The sequence below is a fragment of the Phocoena phocoena genome, chromosome 16 (assembly GCF_963924675.1).
Source record: "Phocoena phocoena chromosome 16, mPhoPho1.1, whole genome shotgun sequence".
In the NCBI taxonomy this organism is placed as follows: domain Eukaryota; kingdom Metazoa; phylum Chordata; class Mammalia; order Artiodactyla; family Phocoenidae; genus Phocoena; species Phocoena phocoena.
The window spans coordinates 14882747-14902936 of NC_089234.1; the positions used below are offsets into that span (position 1 = coordinate 14882747).

Consider the following 20190-nt stretch of genomic DNA (forward strand, 5'->3'; position numbering starts at 1 on the left):
AGATTATTACAACAGGATAAACAATGTCCAGATATTTGTGGTGTACGTGAAACACATTTAAAATCTAGTAAAATAAAAAATATTGAAAGTAATGAAAATAGATTTACCATGGAAATTCTAACAAAATTATATTATATCTAAGTTTATATAAAACAAGTTATAAATTAAGACAAAAATTTCAAGAAAGACATAGAGAATTCAAAATGGTTAAAACAACAATTCAACTCCACTCTTAATAATGGATAGGAACACCAGACAAACATAAGTAAGGAAACAGAGGATTCGAACAACACAATAAACCAACTACATTCAAAGGACATATGTAAAACACTATTCCCAACAATAGGATACACATTCTTCTCAAGTGCACATGAGATATTGTCCGGGATATACCACATTTTAGGTCAAAAATTTTCTCAATAAATTAAAAAAAACAGATATCATGAAAAGTATCTCCTTTAACTACAGCATAATAAAGTCAGAAATCAATAACAGAAGAAAACCTGGAAAACTCACAAATTTGGGGAAATGAAACAACATACTCTTGAACAACCAACAGCTCATAGAAGAAATCACAAGGGAAATTAGAAAGTACTTAGAGACAAATGAAAATGAAACAGAACATAATAGAACTGATGGGATGCAGTAAAAGCAGTGCTAAGGAGGAAATGTTTAACTATAAATGTTTACATTGAAAAACAAGAAAGATCTCAAACCAACAACCTGACATTAAACTTAAGGAACTAGAAAAAGAACTAAACCCAAAGTTAGCAGAAGGAAGGAAATATTGTAATAAAGATGAAAACAGATAAATGAAACAGAAAATAGTAAAATAAGAGAGAAAAATCAACAAAACCAACAGTTGGTTCTTCAAACCAATCAACAAAATTGACAAACCTTTGGCTAGATTTACTAAGGAAAAAAGAAAGAGAGAAGATTCAACTTACTAAAAATAAATATAGTATAGATATTACTACTGATCCTATGATAATAAATGGGATTTATTAGAGTGTACTATGAATAACTGTACACAAATTGTATAACCTAGACGAAATGGACAAATTCCTAGAAACACAAAACCTACCAAGACTGAATCATGAAAAAAATAGAAGGACTGAATAGAACTATGACTAGTAAGGAGATTGAATCAAAAATCTCCTGACAAAGAAAAGCCTGGGACCTGATGGCTTCACTGATTGATTCCACTAAACATTTCAAGAAGAACTAATACCAGTCCTCAAATTGTTCCAAACATTAAAGAGTAGAAAACAATCCCTAAGTCATCCTATGTGGCCAGCATTATCCTGATACCAAAGTCAGACAAAGACACAAAAAAAGAAAAGTACTAATATCCTTTTTGAACAATGATGCTGAAAAGGGGACATTTTTGTTAGAAGAATTATATACTATGACCAAGAACGATTTATTCCTGGAATGCAAGGATGGTCTTACATATGAAAAGCCTAAATCTAATACTCCATATTAACAAAAAGAAGGGGAAAAACTCACATGATTATTTCCATATCCATATGAATTTTAGTACCTCAAGGGACCCCAAGTAGCCCAAAAAATCTTGAAAAAGAGCAAAGATGGAGGACCCACACTTCTTGATTTCAAAATTTACTACAAAGCTACAGTAATCAAGACAGTGTGATACTGGCATAAAAATGGACAAAAGACTTAAACAGACATTTCTACAAAGAAGATATATGAATGGCAAATAAGCATGTGAAAAAGTGCTTATCAGCACTAATAGTTAAAGAAATGTACATCAAAACCACAATGAGATACCAAGTTGCACCCTCTGGGATGGCTACAATCAAAAAATAAAAAAAAAAAAGAAAGGAAAAAGAAAAGGAATAAAGAAAAAGAAAATTACAAGTGTTGGTGAGAATATGGAAAAACTGCAATCCTTGTGCACTGCTGGTGAGAATGCAAACGGCACAACTGCTATGGAAAACAGTATGGAGGTTCTTAAAAAAAAATTAAAAATAGAATTACCATATGACCTAGGAATTTCTGTTCTGGGAATATATCCAAAAGAATTGAAAGCAAAATCTTGAATACGTATTTGTGCACTCATGTTCATAGAAGCATTACTTACAATAGCTAAAACATGGAAGCAACTCAAGTGCCCATAAACAGATGAATAGATAAACAAAATGTGGTATACACATACAATGGAATATTACTCAGTCTTAAAAGAAAAGAAATCCTGACATATATCACAACATGGTTGAGCTTTGAGAACATCATGCTAAGTGAAATAAGCCAGTCACAAAAGTACAAAAATTATATGACATCACTTATATAAGATACCTAGAGTAGTAAAGATCATGCAGACAGAAAGCAGAATGGTGGTTGTCAGTGGCTGGGGAAGAGGAGATAGGGAGTTACTGTTTAATGTGTATAGAGTTGCAGTTTTGCAAGATAAAAAGAGTTCTGGAGATGGATAGTATAAATAGCTGCACAGTAATGTAAGTGTACTTAACATCACTGAATTGTTCACTTAAAAATGGTTAGGATGGCAAATTTTATATTATATGTATTTTACCACAATAAAAAAATTGAAAGGAAAACCACAAAAATTCATAAGAAAAATTGAAAATTCTAACTTGTTTGTACTAAAAAACATAATATTAAGGTGGAAAAATATTAAGGCAATCCACCACTGTATTCACACTGAGGTCACACTTCCTGAGAGCTGTTCTCAGTCAATGACTGAGCATGGCAGTGATAGTAAGGAAGGCCTAATCCTGAGAGATGCATAACTCCTCTGTTAGGATACAGAGCTTGGCTCGAGGACTCACCATTGGTCTTGTCAAACTTTCAGGCTCTTTCATTCAACTTTCCTTTCTTCCTGCTCTACTTCACGAAGGTCAGATTGACACCGTGGTCTAAAAGATCCCTCATCTTCTCCCTTGCTCTTTCCCTCACAGGAGTTCCCCCTAATGCGTTTACTGCATGGCTAATGCCATTTTGGTCTACTTCTCTGATGACTTGTGGTCTGAGCAATCAGGAGGTAAAATGGGGATTTGAAACTGGCTCACTCACTATTTGGCAGGCTAAAGAGAAACCGTCCATGTTGCTCGATGAGACACAGACAGTCCCTGGAAGAAGGCTTCAATTGCTAAAAATTTCACCAGTGGTGACCTGGGGAAAATGCTTTCAAAAGAGAGTGGAGTTGGCTGACTACTGCTATGTTTGTATTGACCCTACAGAGGGATAATGAGAGACTGAAGGCCACTAATAAACATTACAGGCTAAATATACGAGCTAGAGAGTCTCTTTTATAGCTTTAAATCAGGCCCTTACCTCTTGACAGTGGAAGAGCCAGTATGAATGAGCAGCAGACTGATGATCTAATTGTTAGAACTGCAGAGCTCCAGAGATGACAGACTGCTCAGCCAAAGCAGTCCTCTTATGCAAAGACAACGGCCACTGTTGGAAAACTGGAGCTCTTGAAATATGGGATAGGAATATCTAGAATGGACTATCTAGATAGATGTTTTGAGGATGTTGGTTCTACAACTCTCGTTTCTAGTAATAGACAATAGGTTCACCCCCCCTAAAGGCTGCTACCACCTCCTCTCCTGATTGCTAGACTAATAACTGAATTTAATGACAGAATAATGCATCTTGGCCTGAAAAGAAAGGGAAAAGATTATATACTTGAACAAGCTGCAAGAATTGGCTAACATGTACTGGCAGCACCCAGGAGATCATGTCAGGAATTGGATTTTGGTGGTATCTGATCAAGGGGGGATGGAATGTAAGCCTGGATAAACAAGAATTCATGAATTTTGGTGCATAGTCTCAGGACCAGGTGATATAATACCCTATGGAGGACTCCAGGGGATGGGGCAAAACTTGATGAGGAAGTGATTCTTATAAGCCTGGAAAAAGCACTGGCCAAGGCAAAGTGAAATGGAAATGCCTGAGTTGCCCTAGAAGATGAAAGAGAAAAGAATAAAAAAGCTGACAGGAGGAAATGTACCGGAATGGATGTATTATGTAAGGCCGGTAGATTACTTTCTATGGGACGTACCAGTCACCAAGGCCATGAGAAATTTGCTGGTGAAAGGGGCACCAGCTTCACTAAGAAGTTCACTGGTGGCTTTCTTCCGCAGACCAGAGCTGACAACAGGAGAGACAGTGACAAAGGGAGGTGTTAAGTGATGGGGCCCCAAAGTAAAAAAGATCAAGGGTCAGTGCCTAACTGACAGAATCCAGGGTCTACAATGAGGATAAAGTTCAACAAGACTGGAGGAGCAGACAAGGGTGTTGGCCCACAACGAGCTGTGGGATGATTAATAATGGATGGTATCTATCTCGAGAGGCAAAATAGATGGGCAGCCAACAACGGTGCTATTTAACATTTACTTTTGTTGTAAGTAGGAATGGAGGAACGAAGGCTGAGGGTTGTTGCCAAGAGAAAATCATGATCCTCTGCTCAGCTCCCAGATGAGTTAATTTACAAATCCAGAACCCACTGAATAGGTGGCTGAGTCCATAGAAGAAAAGACACTTTGAAACATCTTGGAAAGTGTATAAAATGGTCCCCAAAGGGACCTGTGTATGATTCCTTTACAAAGAGCCCTGTGTATATTTGGGTATATACACGGGTATGTACACAGTGCAAGAGGAGTAAGTAGATATTTTGATTACTATAAGACACAGGGTTAGAGATCACAGAGATACCCAAGGACTAAAATACCGTCATGAACCCTTGTTAGACTTGGGGTATCTCCAGGGTCCAGGTAAGAAATTCTGGCTAAATTCTGTATCATAGTGGGCCAACTGTGTCTATGCAACCACCCAGTGATAATTTCCCTACTTCTCAAGTGTATAATTAGAATTTATGTACAAGGTGATTAGAGTAACCCCTACATTTCATCCCTGGCCTGTGGGGTAAGATCTATCATAGTGGGAAAGATCAAGTGGCAACCTCTGAAAATACCTGCCATCTGGTCAAGATGGTAAATCAAAAACATTATGTAATTCCAGTGGGACAGTGAAAATTAGAACCACCATTAAAAATCTAAATGGTATAGGGGCAGTGGTCCCTGATATATCTCCATTTAATTTACCAGGCTTATTCTTTTTTTTTTGCGGTACGTGGACCTCTCACTGTTGTGGTCTCTCCCCTTGCGGAGCACAGGCTCCGGACGTGCAGGCTTAGCGGTCATGGCCCACGGGCACAGCCACTCCACGGCATGTGGGATCCTCCCGGACCAGGGCACGAACCTGTGTCCCCTGCATCGGCAGGCGGACTCCCAACCACTGAGCCACCAGGGAAGCCCCAGGCTTATTCTTTTAAAATTCAGATTCACACAGACTTACTTTTCCATTTTACATACCAGAAACAAGTATTTATTTTTAAAATAATTCCTTTCAGTTTTCTAATCATTCACTATATTATAGTACACACTCTAACAATAACATCCTTTAATTCTAGATATGAAAAGACTGAGATTTAAAGATGCGAGGTGACCTACTTAAGATGGCACAGAAAGCTAAGATCAGAGCCAGGCTATGCCTATAAGTGATCTTCCTAGTACTGACTCAATTATGTTTACCACCAGAACTATGCCCAATATAAAAGTAAAAAACTGACACAAAGTTTATGAACTGGCCTCCATCAAACCATGGCTAAACTGAAAGGCTGACACATTCACCTATGCTACTTCAATAACTCAGAAACAACAATAGCAGTAATAGTGGCCTGATTGAAGGATGTCCATAAATGCTGACCTGCCTAAAACTCTCTTTTAAAATTTAACAGTGGCTTTATTTAAAAAAATAATAAACTTAAAAGTATTTGTGCATTTTCTTTTCTTAACAAGGAGACAATTAGAAAACTGTCTAATTTACATTTTAATACTGAGAAAAATTTAAATGATAAAAAACCCATTAAATATACTTTATCTCACATGATGCTCAGAATATTTTATATTACTTTGTCCATGATGACAACATAATAAATAGGATCATCTCTAAGACATGGTACATATTAACACTACCTTTCTTTTACTTAATAAAAGAGTTATTGAACTTAAACATGCACACAAATTCAAAAGCTTAAAATAAAACCCTAAACATTTAAATAATTTACATATATATTCAGCTTTGTGAATTTTTACACAAAAGTAACCTTTTTACCATATTAACATCCACATTATTCTGTCAAAAACTTTTATTTTTATGCATTAAATAAGGCTCATTCAATTACAACTTCTAATACTTTTCCAAAAACATTGTAACCTAATTAATAGGCTTAATATCCCTTAATATTCAGAAGTACGAAACCAGAGAACGTTAAATATATTTAAGATGTTTCCTCGGAACTTCCCTGGTGGCGCAGTGGTTAAGAATCTGCCTGCCAATGCAGGGAACATGGGTTCGAGCCCTGGTCCAAGAGGATCTCACATGCCGCAGAGCAACTAAGCCCATGCGCCACAACTACTGAGCCTGCGCTCTAGAGCCCGCGAGCCACAACTACTGAGCCCACGTGCCACAACTACTGAAGCCCGCGCACCTAGAGCCTGTGCTCCACAACAAGAGAAGCCACCGCAATGAGCAGCCCTCACACCACAGCGAAGAGTAGTCCCTGCCTGCTGCAACTAAAGAGAAAGCCCATGCGCAGCAACGAAGACCCAACACAGCCAAAAAAATTAATTAATTTTAAAAAAAGTTGTTTCCTCAAATTTCATTTTTAAGGGACAAATTTAAAGTATGAATAGTCTTTGCACATGTTAGTGATAAATATGATTTAGCGTTAAATTCTGGAAATTAATACTTTTTAAGGGACAAAGACAAACATGATTGTTTTCAGAGCAAAGTGACCAACATGGCAAGGATTTTGACAACAAGAAGTGAATAAACGAACAGAGAATGTGTAAATTGGAGAAAAGAGTTTAGAAAACTAGAGGGCTGCAAATGGAGATGAGAGAGATTAGACTTGCTATGTATGGGCCCATATGGGTAAATGAGAAGAGCTATTACAGGGAGGCAGATTTCATCTCAATTATAAAGAACAATTAGTTATCTGAAGATAGAAAATGGTATCTCAAGAGATGGTGTGTTTCCTGTCATTAAAGGTATTCAGGCATAAGTTAGATCAGGGGTTGGGCAAATTATGTCCACAGGCAGAATTCAGCCTAGCAGCTGTTTTTATAATAAAGGTTTATTGGAACATAGCCACTCCGATTTGTTTCCATACTGGCTGAGGCTGCTTTAGCACCACAACAGCAGAGTTGTTTAGATGCAACAGAGACCTTATAGCCCACAAATCTTGAAATATTTACTAACTGGCTCTTTACAGAAAATGTTTGCTAACTTCTGTGGATAAGGTATTAGGATTGTATGGTGTCGTTATAAGATAACCAATAATGGTTACTTTGGTGTTGAGGAAAGTGCTTGGCATATCATCTGTGTCAAGGATTTGGTTTAACAGGTTCTTTGCTGTTCAATGCAGCCCAGACAACTTGGTGAGTGAAGGTCAAAATTACATGCACTGTTTGTAAAGTTGTGTGCTGTGATGTGGGGCTATGCCTGCCAGAAGGAGGCACAATTGTCTAATTTACACAAAGGCACCTAGTGGACCAGTATAAGCGGTACACCTCATAATCATGTTAACAAAAATAACATTCTTTCTAATCCAGGTGATCTCAGGTGCCGTCACACAGATATTCTACCACTAAAACGCAGCTGCTTCTCCTCGCCCAGCGTTTCTTTATTTACATCCCATGGAAATGAAAATAGATGTTGTACGAAGAGAGCTTTTAGGTTTTGAGAAATGCTACAAACTCCGCCCTCTCTTTTAGAAAGATACACTGCAAATTAACATATTAAAAACTGTGAGAAAAAAAAAACAACTCTGAGAAGTAATGTCAGTTAAAAACAAACCAAAAAAGCCCTATTTAACTTCAGTATACACAGCATTTTCCAAATGTATTTAATTATGTAACACTTTTTAATGAACCTACTGTTAATATCTCAAATAACTAATATTCCAGGAAACTATGCTATATCCTAAGTCATATTTAGTACTTCCAGATTATAAGCTCTCTGAGGGCAGAAAATACATACTTCTCATGCTCTACAGATTTCATCACATTGCTAAGCACATATAATAATTACCTAAGAAATCCAAGAAATAATTGAATTGATATGGATGTCAATGCTAGGAGATGGACCTAATCAGTACAGTGAATGCACTGTTAACTTTATTAATTAAAACAGGCTTTAATTACTTATATGACAGGGGAACACAGGGTTATCATCCTCTTTCCACTGAACCAACTAGCTATTAAATAGTACTACAGCAAAATAAACTTGCAAAAGTATATGTCAAGTATGTTTCTTCTGCTCTGTGGTATATATTTAAGTACATAAAACTATGCAAGACACACTGTATCATATTTAAGGTTAAAGAACTGATAAATTACCTAACAGATTGATAGAACATACATCAGAACATAGGTTTAACAAATTCAAAGTCAGTAAAAGCAAATTACCTGAAGAAGGTGACAAAAAACTGCACAAGATCCATGATTGTATTGTGTTGTGAGAATGCAATCTGAAAAATCAAAATAAAAGAAAGTTTGAAACTTACTGAATCTATGCTCTTCTTCAAAGTGGTGATGTTTCATGGCATTTGTAAATACAATATTTTTAAATCATCAAGAAATTTGGATCACCATATTATAAATCATATGTGCTGGAATCAAAATTTCATTGAGAACACCTAATATAACCAACTGCTGATGACCTTTACACAGGCTATAACATTAAATGGTTTAAGAAAACTATTATATATGGAATCTTAAAAAAAATGGTACTGATGAACCTAGTGGCAGGGCAGGAATAAAGACGCAGACGTAGAGAACAGACTTGAGGACACAGGTGGCGGGGGCGGGGAGGGAAGCTGGGATGAAGTGAGAGAGTAGCACTGACATGTATACACTACCAAATGTAAAGTGGATGGCTAGTGGGAAGCTGCTGCATAGCACAGGGAGATCAACTCCATGCTCTGGATGACCTAGAGGGGTGGGATAAGGAGGGTGGGAGGGAGGCTCACAAGGGAGGGGATACGGGGATATATGTATACATATAGCTGATTCACTTCGTTGTACAGCAGAAACTAACACAACATTGTAAAGCAATTATGCTCCAATAAAGATGTGAAAAAAAAGAAAACTATTATAAAATTACTTCAGTAATGCATGCTAAGACTTTCATGTGAAATCCTATGACATATTAAACGTGCCTAACTAAAACATGCAAATGAGTTTCTTCATCTAATAATTATCACATTTTTCTATCAATACAATTGATAATTGCTTGTGTGCCGAAAAACTTAATTTCAACTGTATTAAGGAAACTGAGGGAAATAGTTTTTCTTGTATATTCTTGTCTAGGGAAGCTGCATACAACTATTTTGTTATAAACCCCTGCAAGAATAAAATACATCACCGCAGTTTATATTTTCATGTTAATGAATTTTGAGAGGAGAAATAAATCAATAAGCTAAAATTGTTCTCCACTTTTGTTAACATTATAGAGATCAAACTGTAACACGTTTCTTGAGGAAGTATTATATAGTGTACTAGTCAATAATGTAGCATCTGAATAGAGAATATCTATTTAGATACAGAAATAGAGAAAATCCAACTTTTTCACTTGCTAGATGTAAATATTTTAGAAAACTATTTAACCTATTTTTGTCCCATATGTGAATGGCAATAATAAGAGCATCTACCTCATGTGTTAGAGAAAAGACTAACTCAATTAATAGAAATAAAATTATTGCCATAATATCTGGTATATAGTATAATACAGTAAATATTATACTTTTACATCATGTATAAAGGAGCTGGTCAACATAAGTGAATTTTCCCAGATAGCTGAAGCTAAACAATTAAGTTCTTGAAATCTTCTCCTTTAATAATCTTTTATGAAAAATTTTCAAAAACATGTAATACACTTTCCACTTCCAGTGAAAATGGACTAACAAGGATGAGATTTCTCTCTTTTCTTACAGAACTAGAAAACTATACAAAATGTATGGAAAAACCATATTCAGACATTAGACAAAACACAGAGGAGGATATAATTCATGAGTGAAGGAAAAGAAAGGAAATGAGTCTCACAATTGTCCCAGCTTTCAGGGCAAGGAATTGAAATGGCATTCTAAAATAAGAAATATTGTTTCTTATATAAAATAAAGAATTACAGCCAGTCGAGAAAATGGTTAAATTTTTGGTATATACATGAAAGCTTAAATATAATAACATTCATTTCCAAAAAGCTTCTAAGCATTTGAATAATTACAGAGCATTTATACAGACAATGAGGAAAGACAATTGCTGTAGGAGATTGGTTCTAGGTGAAAATGTTTTAAAAGATTTAAGAAAAAACATCTTTTAAAATGGAAAAGATACAGATGAGTTTTCTCTCCAGGTACTGTCCATGAGAGTATATTAGAAACTGAGCTTATCAAACAATATTGTCAACAGTAACTTAAATCCATGGAAAGATGATTCTGAACACAGCAATTGAGAACTGGATAATCTTCAAAAGGATAATTATTTTGAAATCATAGTCAATGAAATTGGTTTAAGATAAATTGGAATAGGAAGGTAAACTTAGACCGTGTTGAGAAATATCTAAATGAAAAAGAAGAAAAAGGACTTCAATAAAGGCTTGAATAAATTAGCAAATGTATGGAAAAGAGAAAAGAAAAAAAAATAATACATATAACATAAAATAAAAAAATTAAGGAATAAGATAAAGTATATAGAAGCAATTGCACTAAATGTGAACAGTCTGAATCCTCACCAAACGAGAGAGATTTCCATAGCACATTAAAAAGCATAATTTAGCTTTATGTTTTTTATAGAAAGCACATCTATAGCAGTGACACACTTATATCCAAAATATAAAGGATTGTGAAAAAAAAATTGGCTCTTAGAAACAACAACAATGAAGGCATGAAGGATAATATCAATAGCAAAGTGAAATTCAAAATCAAAATCTGGTCAAATAAAATGTACAAGGCACAAAAAATGAATAAAAATTATAAACTTATATGCACCAAAAACACAGGCCAAATAAGTGAAAACACAATATCTGGACTTATAAGGAGAATTAGATAACATAATTACAGAATAAATTTTAATATGTATATCTCTTTAATAACCTATCTGATAAAGCACACAAAAATTAATTTATTCAGTCATTCAAATCATGAAGAAATATTCAAAGAAATATTGCTTAAGCAAGCTCTGTTCTAGGAGCTGGTGACAACCTTGTAAATAGGACAAAGTCCCTGGTCTCTTGGAGTTTGCATCCCAATAGCAGGAGGCAAAAAATAACCAGGTAGACTCATAAGTGGATTATCATAATTTTCGACAATGGTAAGTGTTCTGAAGAAAAACAAAGTGATGTGATGCAGTGGAAGGATAGGTAGCTAGTTGAGATTAGGCAGTTAGGGGCAGCCTCACTGAAGACATGATATATGAGCTGGACACACAAATAATAAGAATGGTAAAGCCACACAAAGATCTGTCAGTAGAGGATTCCAGGCTTAGGGAATAGTACACTTAGGCTACAGCTGTTTGAGAAACTGAAGTCACAAGAGCTGGAGTACTGTGAGCTAGGGGCAGAGAAGTTAAAAATAAGTTCAGAGTGACAAGTGGGGGTTAATTCACCTAGGTCCTTGGCATGATCAAAAGTTTGGGACATATTATAAGGCCTGAGCCATGAAATGACATGATCTAACTCTCAAGAAAAATATCATTCTGGCTGCTGGGTGGGAAAGAGATGATAGAGGAAAGCAGGGACATTCGATTTTCCTAGTTATGACATGATAGTAGCTTGCAGAAGAGTAGTAGCCATGGAGGCAAAACCAAGTTGATGGGCACATAATTTAGAGTGAAAGGTGAGAAGGCTTGGTGAAGATTGGATATGACTCACTTAAAACTTCTAAGAGGATGTTCAGGGCCACCGCATTATTAGAGCTAACAACAACAAAAAAGTGAACAATTAAGTAGGAGGAAACCAGGAGAGTATTGTGTCAAGGATGCCAAGGGAAAGGAATCTTGCAAGAGGAAAGTAGTGGCTGGTTTTGTCGGTTGAGTAAGATGAGGATGGGACTATGACCATTACATTTGACAACAACAACTTCATGGGTAACAAACAAACGCACTTTCAATGAAGGGGTGGGAATGTTAATCTAAACAGAGAACATAAGACGAGTATGTAATGTGAGGCAGTACAGACAGCAACTACAGACTAAACTTCCAGAAAGGTCTGTTAAAAACAGAGCAGAAAGAATCAGGAGCATATAAAACAGGAAAACAAATCTTTTGTTAAATCCACAGAGCATGTAGAAAAGTAGACAAGTGTACATTATGAGAGAAACCACTTAAAAATTCCAAATGGTAGTGACTTTATGTACTATATTATCAGATTAAAATCAAAATTAAAACTATAATTTTGGATATAATCAAAACAAGTTAACTATTTGGAAATTAAGAAATATAATCTGTGAGGCCGAGTTCTAGGTGGACAGTGCCAGTGGTAGCATAGTATCTTAATATCCCTGAGTTTCCACATTAAAAAAAAAGCTCAGTATCTATCTATCTATCTACCTACCTACCTACCTATCTATGGCAGGTAAACTGCAGAAAGAAAATACATAGAAAACAATTTCAACAAAGTTAAATGAAAAATTATCCTCCTCTTGAATGCCGAAACATGAGCAGGTACGGATAAACCACAACACCAGACACATATGGTACCAGGGTCTGTGAGGAAGTAAGAAGAGGGAATCAACAGGAAAATTCAAAAGGCATTCATTGGAACCAGGCAGGCCCACTGAATACAGAAGGTAAAAATGTAAGTGGTTTTGCCTAGTGCAAGAGCATATGAGTGCAAAGGGTCCTTGAGAAGTTCCAAAAGGAGCTAGAACAGCTTGGGCCACATGAATTTTCAAAAGCAACCAGTCAAATCTCTATTCCAGGACAGGCTCCATATTGAGGAAAAACTGTTGGAAGTGAAATCAAAATTGAGCAGAGCGAGAAAATGGAAACAAAGGAAAAAAGTTCCAACTGGGGAGAGGAACAGAGCCAAGACATCTTTAAAAAACAAGTGATACATTTTGGGGGGAGGAAAAAATACATCTATATTCAAATATGGGTCTTGCCACTAATTTCTTTGCATACTGTCAATGCAAATCATTATCATCACTCTGATTCTTTAACCTATAAAGGGTTTTGCATCCTTTTAAGATAAGTTATGCATAAACAGTGGGAACAGCCAACAGTGTTAAAGTCAATTTAGACTGGCAAAGTACATGATTCAAGCTGGTACTGCAGAATTTTATTATGGTTTGCTTGCCCTTTCTGGGTCCATATAGCTAAGTAACTTGGAAAAAAAAAAATCATGTTTTGAGGTAAGTAAGCAAAACATAGACCCAAATGAAAGTATCTACAATGTCTTGCATTTTTCCCAAAGAATAACTGAGTAAATAAAGCAGTCAAGTGAAGGATCTACAAGTTACAATCATGAACGAAAGCACTAAAACATTCTGAAACTTTAATTGTATTATCTATATGTAACTAACCTGTTAATATAATTGTACTCAAGAGTAAATGTAGATGGCACAAGCAGTCTCTATACTTAGCATACCATCTGGCCTCTGGGGACTCAAGCTAAACAGCATTTGATATTGGTTGTTCAAATGGAAAGTCAGCATTACAATGTGTTGTGCAAATCTTTTTAAATGTTTCTCCACCTGAGACTTTCTATAGGAAGTTCCACAGGAGATAGCCTATGGAAGATACTGTGTCAGACAGTCCGTCGTCAGGCACAGGCATAAAAATGGAAGGCAGATACAAGGAGATTTGGTCGCATTGGTGAACAAGACCAAGCAAACACTAACTCAAGCAGATTCTCTCTCAATATTCTCTCTCTGGAGTGTCAAGGTATTCATCCATCAAATATTTCACTGAATATCAATTATATTCTGGGCACCATGTCAGGTTCTTGGATATATCAGTGAAAAAAAGATTCTTAGTGGTTGTGGCAAGGTAGACAGAAACAGTAATAACAATTATAAATTATATAGTGTTTTAGAACTTGGTAATTCTAATGAAAAAAACCATTAAAAGTATCCTATTTTCTATATTAACATATGTGGGATGAGAAATCACTCCTTGGTAACTAAAAACATGCAGAACTACTGAGAAAAGACAGGAGAAAAAAGCAGGGGTAGCAGAAAGAAATGATACTAGCATTAGTTGCAAATGTATCTGACTATTTTCTCAGCATTTCTCTATCTAGGAAGAGCATCCAGCAACTCCAGGCCCCTTCCAATGAAACTGAAAGACCTACAGAGACAGGAGTAAGTATAGACAAAGGGAGAGCATTCTAAGTGATACTGGGCAACTGGTCTTCATGTGGCTGGCTCATTATCATCTAGAGCTCACCTCAAATATCATACTTCTCTAAGACACTTATATAAAGTAGCTGCCCTCTCCCTTATTCTATACTCTTGTGTAAACCTACTTCTTTTATATTTCAGTCTGAAATTATCTGATTTATTGGTTGATCATTAGTTAAAATATCTTTCCCCACTAAAATGTAAACTCCTTGAGAATAGTAGCCTTGTTCATAATGCCCATGGCACTATTCCAGAACCTAGAACAGTATTTGGTACATAGTACATAGTAAGCATTTAATAAAAATGTGCTGAATAAATGAATAACAATAGCAAAATTCAGCACGAGAGTATTCTTAGGGCTTCATATATCCTTATGAAGAGCCATGAAAGGAAGGAGGTACAGATGTTATTCTGAGAAACATTAAAAATTTATTTATTTGAATTTCTTTTATAAATCAATAATCACAGACTATAAGTACCTTCTAATTTCAGATCATAAAATACTACTTTCCCCTATAAAATTTACATACGTTGTAGAGTTCAGATGTTATGAAAAATATGCATTTCTGTATAAAATGTTTTTGTTTATAATCACAGAAAAAATTTTATAATATCTACCATTTATAATTTTACCTACAATGTAAATAATTTGAAATCAAGGTATCAGAAATGGTTTCTTAATGTGTATTTTTACCTCAATTTCTTAATTTCAACGATAAACATTTTTAACTATGTTGGCTTCTTGGAATTTCTTTCAGAAGGTGACTTAGTTTAGACTACAATCTTCCTGTCCAAAACAGAAGGTATTACCTGAAACATTATTTTTTAACCAATGGAGGAAAAAAATGAGATTGCTTTAAAAGAGTGATCACTTGATCATTTAGCTAATTTTATTTAGAAAACAGTGAGACAAATCGATAACAACAAAAACAACACTATATTCATAGTTTCCCTGAGAGTGTATCTCTAGAGGACATGGGACATTTCTGACTCTAAAATCTCTAATTGTCTAATTAGAAAGATTTCTATTGGCTGGTGCTATGGCTATAAGATGACTCTTTACATCCCCGTGAAAAATATGAAAATTTACTTAAGTCGAATTTAAAGTTAGTTTTAAAACTTTAGCCAGAAAACTGCACTTTTGAAATTCTCTTTTCTTTAATGATTTTATTCAAGTTATCCAATATCATTTAAAGAAAATTAATCAAAATCAGGAAACCAATTAAAGCTTCATAATATCCTCATTTTCTCCATGTTTTTAAAGTGCCCCAAATAACCGATAAACTGGCATGCTAAAAATCAGAGTGAGCCAAAACTATAGCAACAGTGATATTTTGTCCATTTGGGCTTAAACGCAAATTCATATTGAAAACACATCCAAAATCTAAAACCTGATTTAAAGATGTGCTATATTTTTCATTAACATAATGACCAACATTTTGAATTTATGATTTGATGAAAAAGTTGCGTTAAGTGTGCTTGGAATAGAGAAGTAGATTAATAGCTTGATATTTACCATAAAATGTCAGATTTTGTAAGAGAGAAAAAAATATTCTTACTATGAAGGACAAATTGGTGTGTTTGTGCAAAATGTCAGATTGCCATAAACTCTGATATAACACTGAGACATAAAAAAGTGAAAATATGAAGGGATATGCTAAAATGATCAAATTCATCTAACAAACTGAAAGTAAAAGAGAGGTTCTTCAAACCACTATTTGGATTATAGTCCTTCAAAATGACATAAAAGCAGAGTTAAGTAATGGAAGTTAGTCATCTAGTCACATCTCAAAGACAACTGGGCTATGTTTCAGGCAAGCAATTCAAAATCGTATTAGGTCTTTATCTATTCATTTTTAAAATTAAAGCAGACTGGGGCTTAAATTAACTATTACTGAATAAGATCAACTATGATAATCTATTCAAGGTAAACATAAATTTCCTATAGATAATTAATTTGCTGCTTATTGATAATATAATTTGTGTCATTCCTGATAAATATTTTTTTTAAATACAGTTAAATGGAAAATGGATGGTTTTTAAAAGGCAATAAAACCTAAGAGGAACAAATATACTGGCCAATTCTGCATAAATACTACACAAATTACTCTGATTATGAATCCTTAAATATTGTCTATAAAAATTTAATGGGTTTAATTCTTTTTAGAGCAAATAAATGCCTTAATGAAGGCACTCATCACTTTCCTCCTGGTTTAATGCAAAAACTTAACTGGTCTCCCTGTCTTCAACCTCATAACTTTCTGGTCACTCTTTACCCAGCTGACAAAATGCTCTTTTTTAAAACTGAAGGAGTTTCCCATAATTCCCCTCATCAAAATTCTTCATTTCCCTGCTTAAATTTCCTCAGTGTTTTTCCACCACTTTTAGCTTGGCCTCCAACTTCCTTGACATAGCACTAACGATCTTCAAAATTTGGCCCTTGCTTCTCTATGCAGAGCATTGACACTGCAGTCTGATCTCACTCCATACATTATCAACCTCTGTGCCTTGTTGGGCATAAACCGCTCCCTCCTGCCCTAACCCCTTCTTCTCTGGGGTAACTTCTATCAAAATGATTCATTTCCTGGCAGTTCTAGATCCTGTTTTTTGGCCCTCAATTGTGTGTCTGTTGCCCCTACCATACACTTTTACCACAGTACTACTGAAAAGAGCTAACATTTATTAAAGTGCTTACTATTGCCCAGGCGCTGTGCTAAGTGCTTTTCATACACTAATTTATTTAATCCTCAGAATAACCCCATAAAATAGGTAATGTCATTATATTCATCTTATAGATGAGGAATGAAAGGTTTATAGATTACCCAGGCAACAAGCAGTGGAGCTAACATAGAAATCAATGCATTCTGAATCTAGTTCTTAAGTTCTACACTTTTGTACCACCAATTAATCACAGTACCCTGTGATAATTAGCATAGCCATCTTCTCTTTCCATTTGATTTCAAGATATTTGAAGTCAGGCATTACAATGTTCAGCTATACATTCCTAGCAACTAGCAAAGAACCTAGCATTTTTACTTCTATGTGTTTAGTGGATGAATTGCAGTAACTACTGGAGATGTATATCTTAATGTTCTAAATAGAAAGTCTTAAAACAGTTTCATTTTACTAAAGGTCAAGCTGCACAGGAAAACAATTACTTTTACATCAAGATTATGTCAGTTAAAATACACAGAGCTTTCAATCTACATGTCCAGAGAGTACATTTTCTTTAAGTTAAAGGATATTATTTTTTCAAAAACAGTATTGTTATGTGTTAAAGAATGAAACCAAACCTTTAAAATGAAAAGACAAAACTTTGCATTTGTAATGCTACCTGTTCTTAATTATAGTATTAGCATACTTATGAGGTTTCTTGAAGAGTTTCAGGTTTTAATTCAAGATATAAAACTGCAAGAGCAATGGCTAATATAGAAGTCTATATGCAATTTATGCTTGTAACACCACTTTCTATAAATTACAGTTTTCTTCACAACCTAGCTCTTCCTTTATAATTTAAGTGACCAAAAGGGAGCTTCCTTTTACAGAGTGATGTTCACTAGACCACCTACATCATTCAGTCCTACCTCTAAAACTTCAGAAACCAGGTTTATGTCTAAAACCTCAAAGTAGCAAGTGTAGCCAATGGTCTTAGTAAGGCATGTGGTACTATTCAAATGTCAATTTTTCATACATATGTACTACTACTAAATAAATAATAAAACCATCTGCATTCAAAAAGGCATTAATATAATAGTTGTTAAGGAAACAACTAAAACGATAAAATTTCAAACAAAATATTTTCTATACACATCTTATTTTGAAGGTTAATTCTCTGTTCTCTTCTCTCCATTAAACCTAGACTATACTAATGGACCAGAATGCAGTGAGTAAGGTGCTTTCCAGAAGAAAGTGCTTTTAAAGATGATTTAGTAGGTCCCCACAATTGCTCTGATGTTTCTGCTTCTATATGGATAATTTCCAGTTTTAAAATACATGAAAAACAATAGCAACATAGAACTTAGGTTTCATTATAATAAAACATAAAATTTTAAAACTCAAATTGAGGGGTCATGACTTTGCAATAAAAAAAAGCATGAAGTAATCATATGGTTATTTGATGTAGAAGAAAATAGAGTTGAAAATTATGGGATGTTAGATAACATAATCACAGGAGTTTTTCTGGTAAGTTTTAGAAATCCTTTCAACTCTGGTCTTCAGCAGGCCCTTTACCCCACAGGGCACTAGGCAGAAAAAAATAATGGGCAAAGGAGATTTAAAAAAAATTAAATAGGTCAACTCTATCCATATTATATTTTAATATTATATAATCTTTAAGTATTATTTTCTTAATCATTGGTAAGTGTAATATTTACGTGTAATCCATAAATTCAATATCCTTGAATGGACAAATTCACTGAAATGCACAAAATATCATAGCTCTCTTAAGAAGAAATAGACAACCTAAATACTACTATAACTATTAAACAAATTAGATTTCTTGTTTAAAACCTTCAAACAACACAACAAAACAAATCAACTGTTATCAACTATATATAATCAACTATAGGCCCAGATGGCTTCACTGGAAAATTCTACATTTATAAGTAAGAAATAATATCAATTCTACATATCCTCTTTTAGAAAACAGAAAAGGAGATAACACTTTTATTAACATTTATTTTATGAGATCAGCACTACTCTGATAACAAAACTAGACAAAGACATAATAAGAAAAAGACATCTAAAGAGAAATATCTTTCACTAATATAGAAGCAAAAATCCTCAATAAATATTAGCAAATTGAACTCAGCAATGTATAAAAAGGATAATAAATCAAGACTAAGTATAGTTTATCTCAGAAATGCAAACCTGGTTCAACATGCAAAATTAATCCTCGTAATTTACCAAGTTTAAAGACTGAAAGTGAACTACCAAAGGATCATCCCAACAGATGCAGAAAAAGTATTTGAAAAAATTCAACACTAATACTTGATTTAAAAAAAAAAAACAACCCTCAGTAGAACAGATTGCTTTAAAAATGATCACTTGATCATTTAGCTAATTTTATTTAGAAAACAGTGAGACAAATCGATAACAACAAAAACAACACTATATTCATAGTTTCCCTGAGAGTGTATCTCTAGAGGAGCTTCTCTATACAAAGGAGCTTCTCTAACTAAAGAGCTTCTTGATAAACCTTTAGCTAACATAATACTTAATAAAAGATGAAATATTTTCCCTTTAAGATTGGAAACAAGGCAAGGACGTCTGCTTTCACCACTTCTCCTCAACACCACAATGAAGCTCTTTTCCAGTGCAATAAAGCAAGAAAAAGATCTGGAAAGAATTGGAAAGAAGAAATAAAACTATGTCTATTTGTCGACAGAATGATTGTTAATCCCCAAAACTAATATAAATATTAAATGAATTTAGCAAGTTTGCAGAATACATATTAAAGTTACAAAAATCTATTGCATTTCCCCAACGTACAATGGTTTGACTTACGATTTTTCAACTTTACAATGGCATGAAAGCAATACGCATTCAGTAGAAACTGTACTTCAAATACTGAATTTCAATCTTTTCCCAGGCTAGGGATAAATGGCACGATACTCTCTCGTGATGCTGGGCAGCGGCAGTGAGCCGCAACTCCCAGTCAGCTGCTCGATCACAAGGGTAAACAACCACAAACTTACAAACATTTTGTACCCATACAACCATTTTGTTTTTCACTTTCAGAA

The 20190-nt window shown here is 34.7% G+C and overlaps 1 protein-coding gene across 1 annotated transcript in view; it reads right to left on the reverse strand.

Annotated features, from left to right (window-relative positions):
- The window catches only part of ATRNL1 (attractin like 1), a 691263-nt gene that overhangs the window by 403046 nt on the left and 268027 nt on the right, over positions 1-20190 (reverse strand). Inside the window, exon 25 of the mRNA XM_065893763.1 lies at positions 8520-8581. Coding sequence (XP_065749835.1) covers positions 8520-8581 — 62 coding nt within the window. The remainder of the gene's footprint in view (positions 1-8519; positions 8582-20190) is intronic.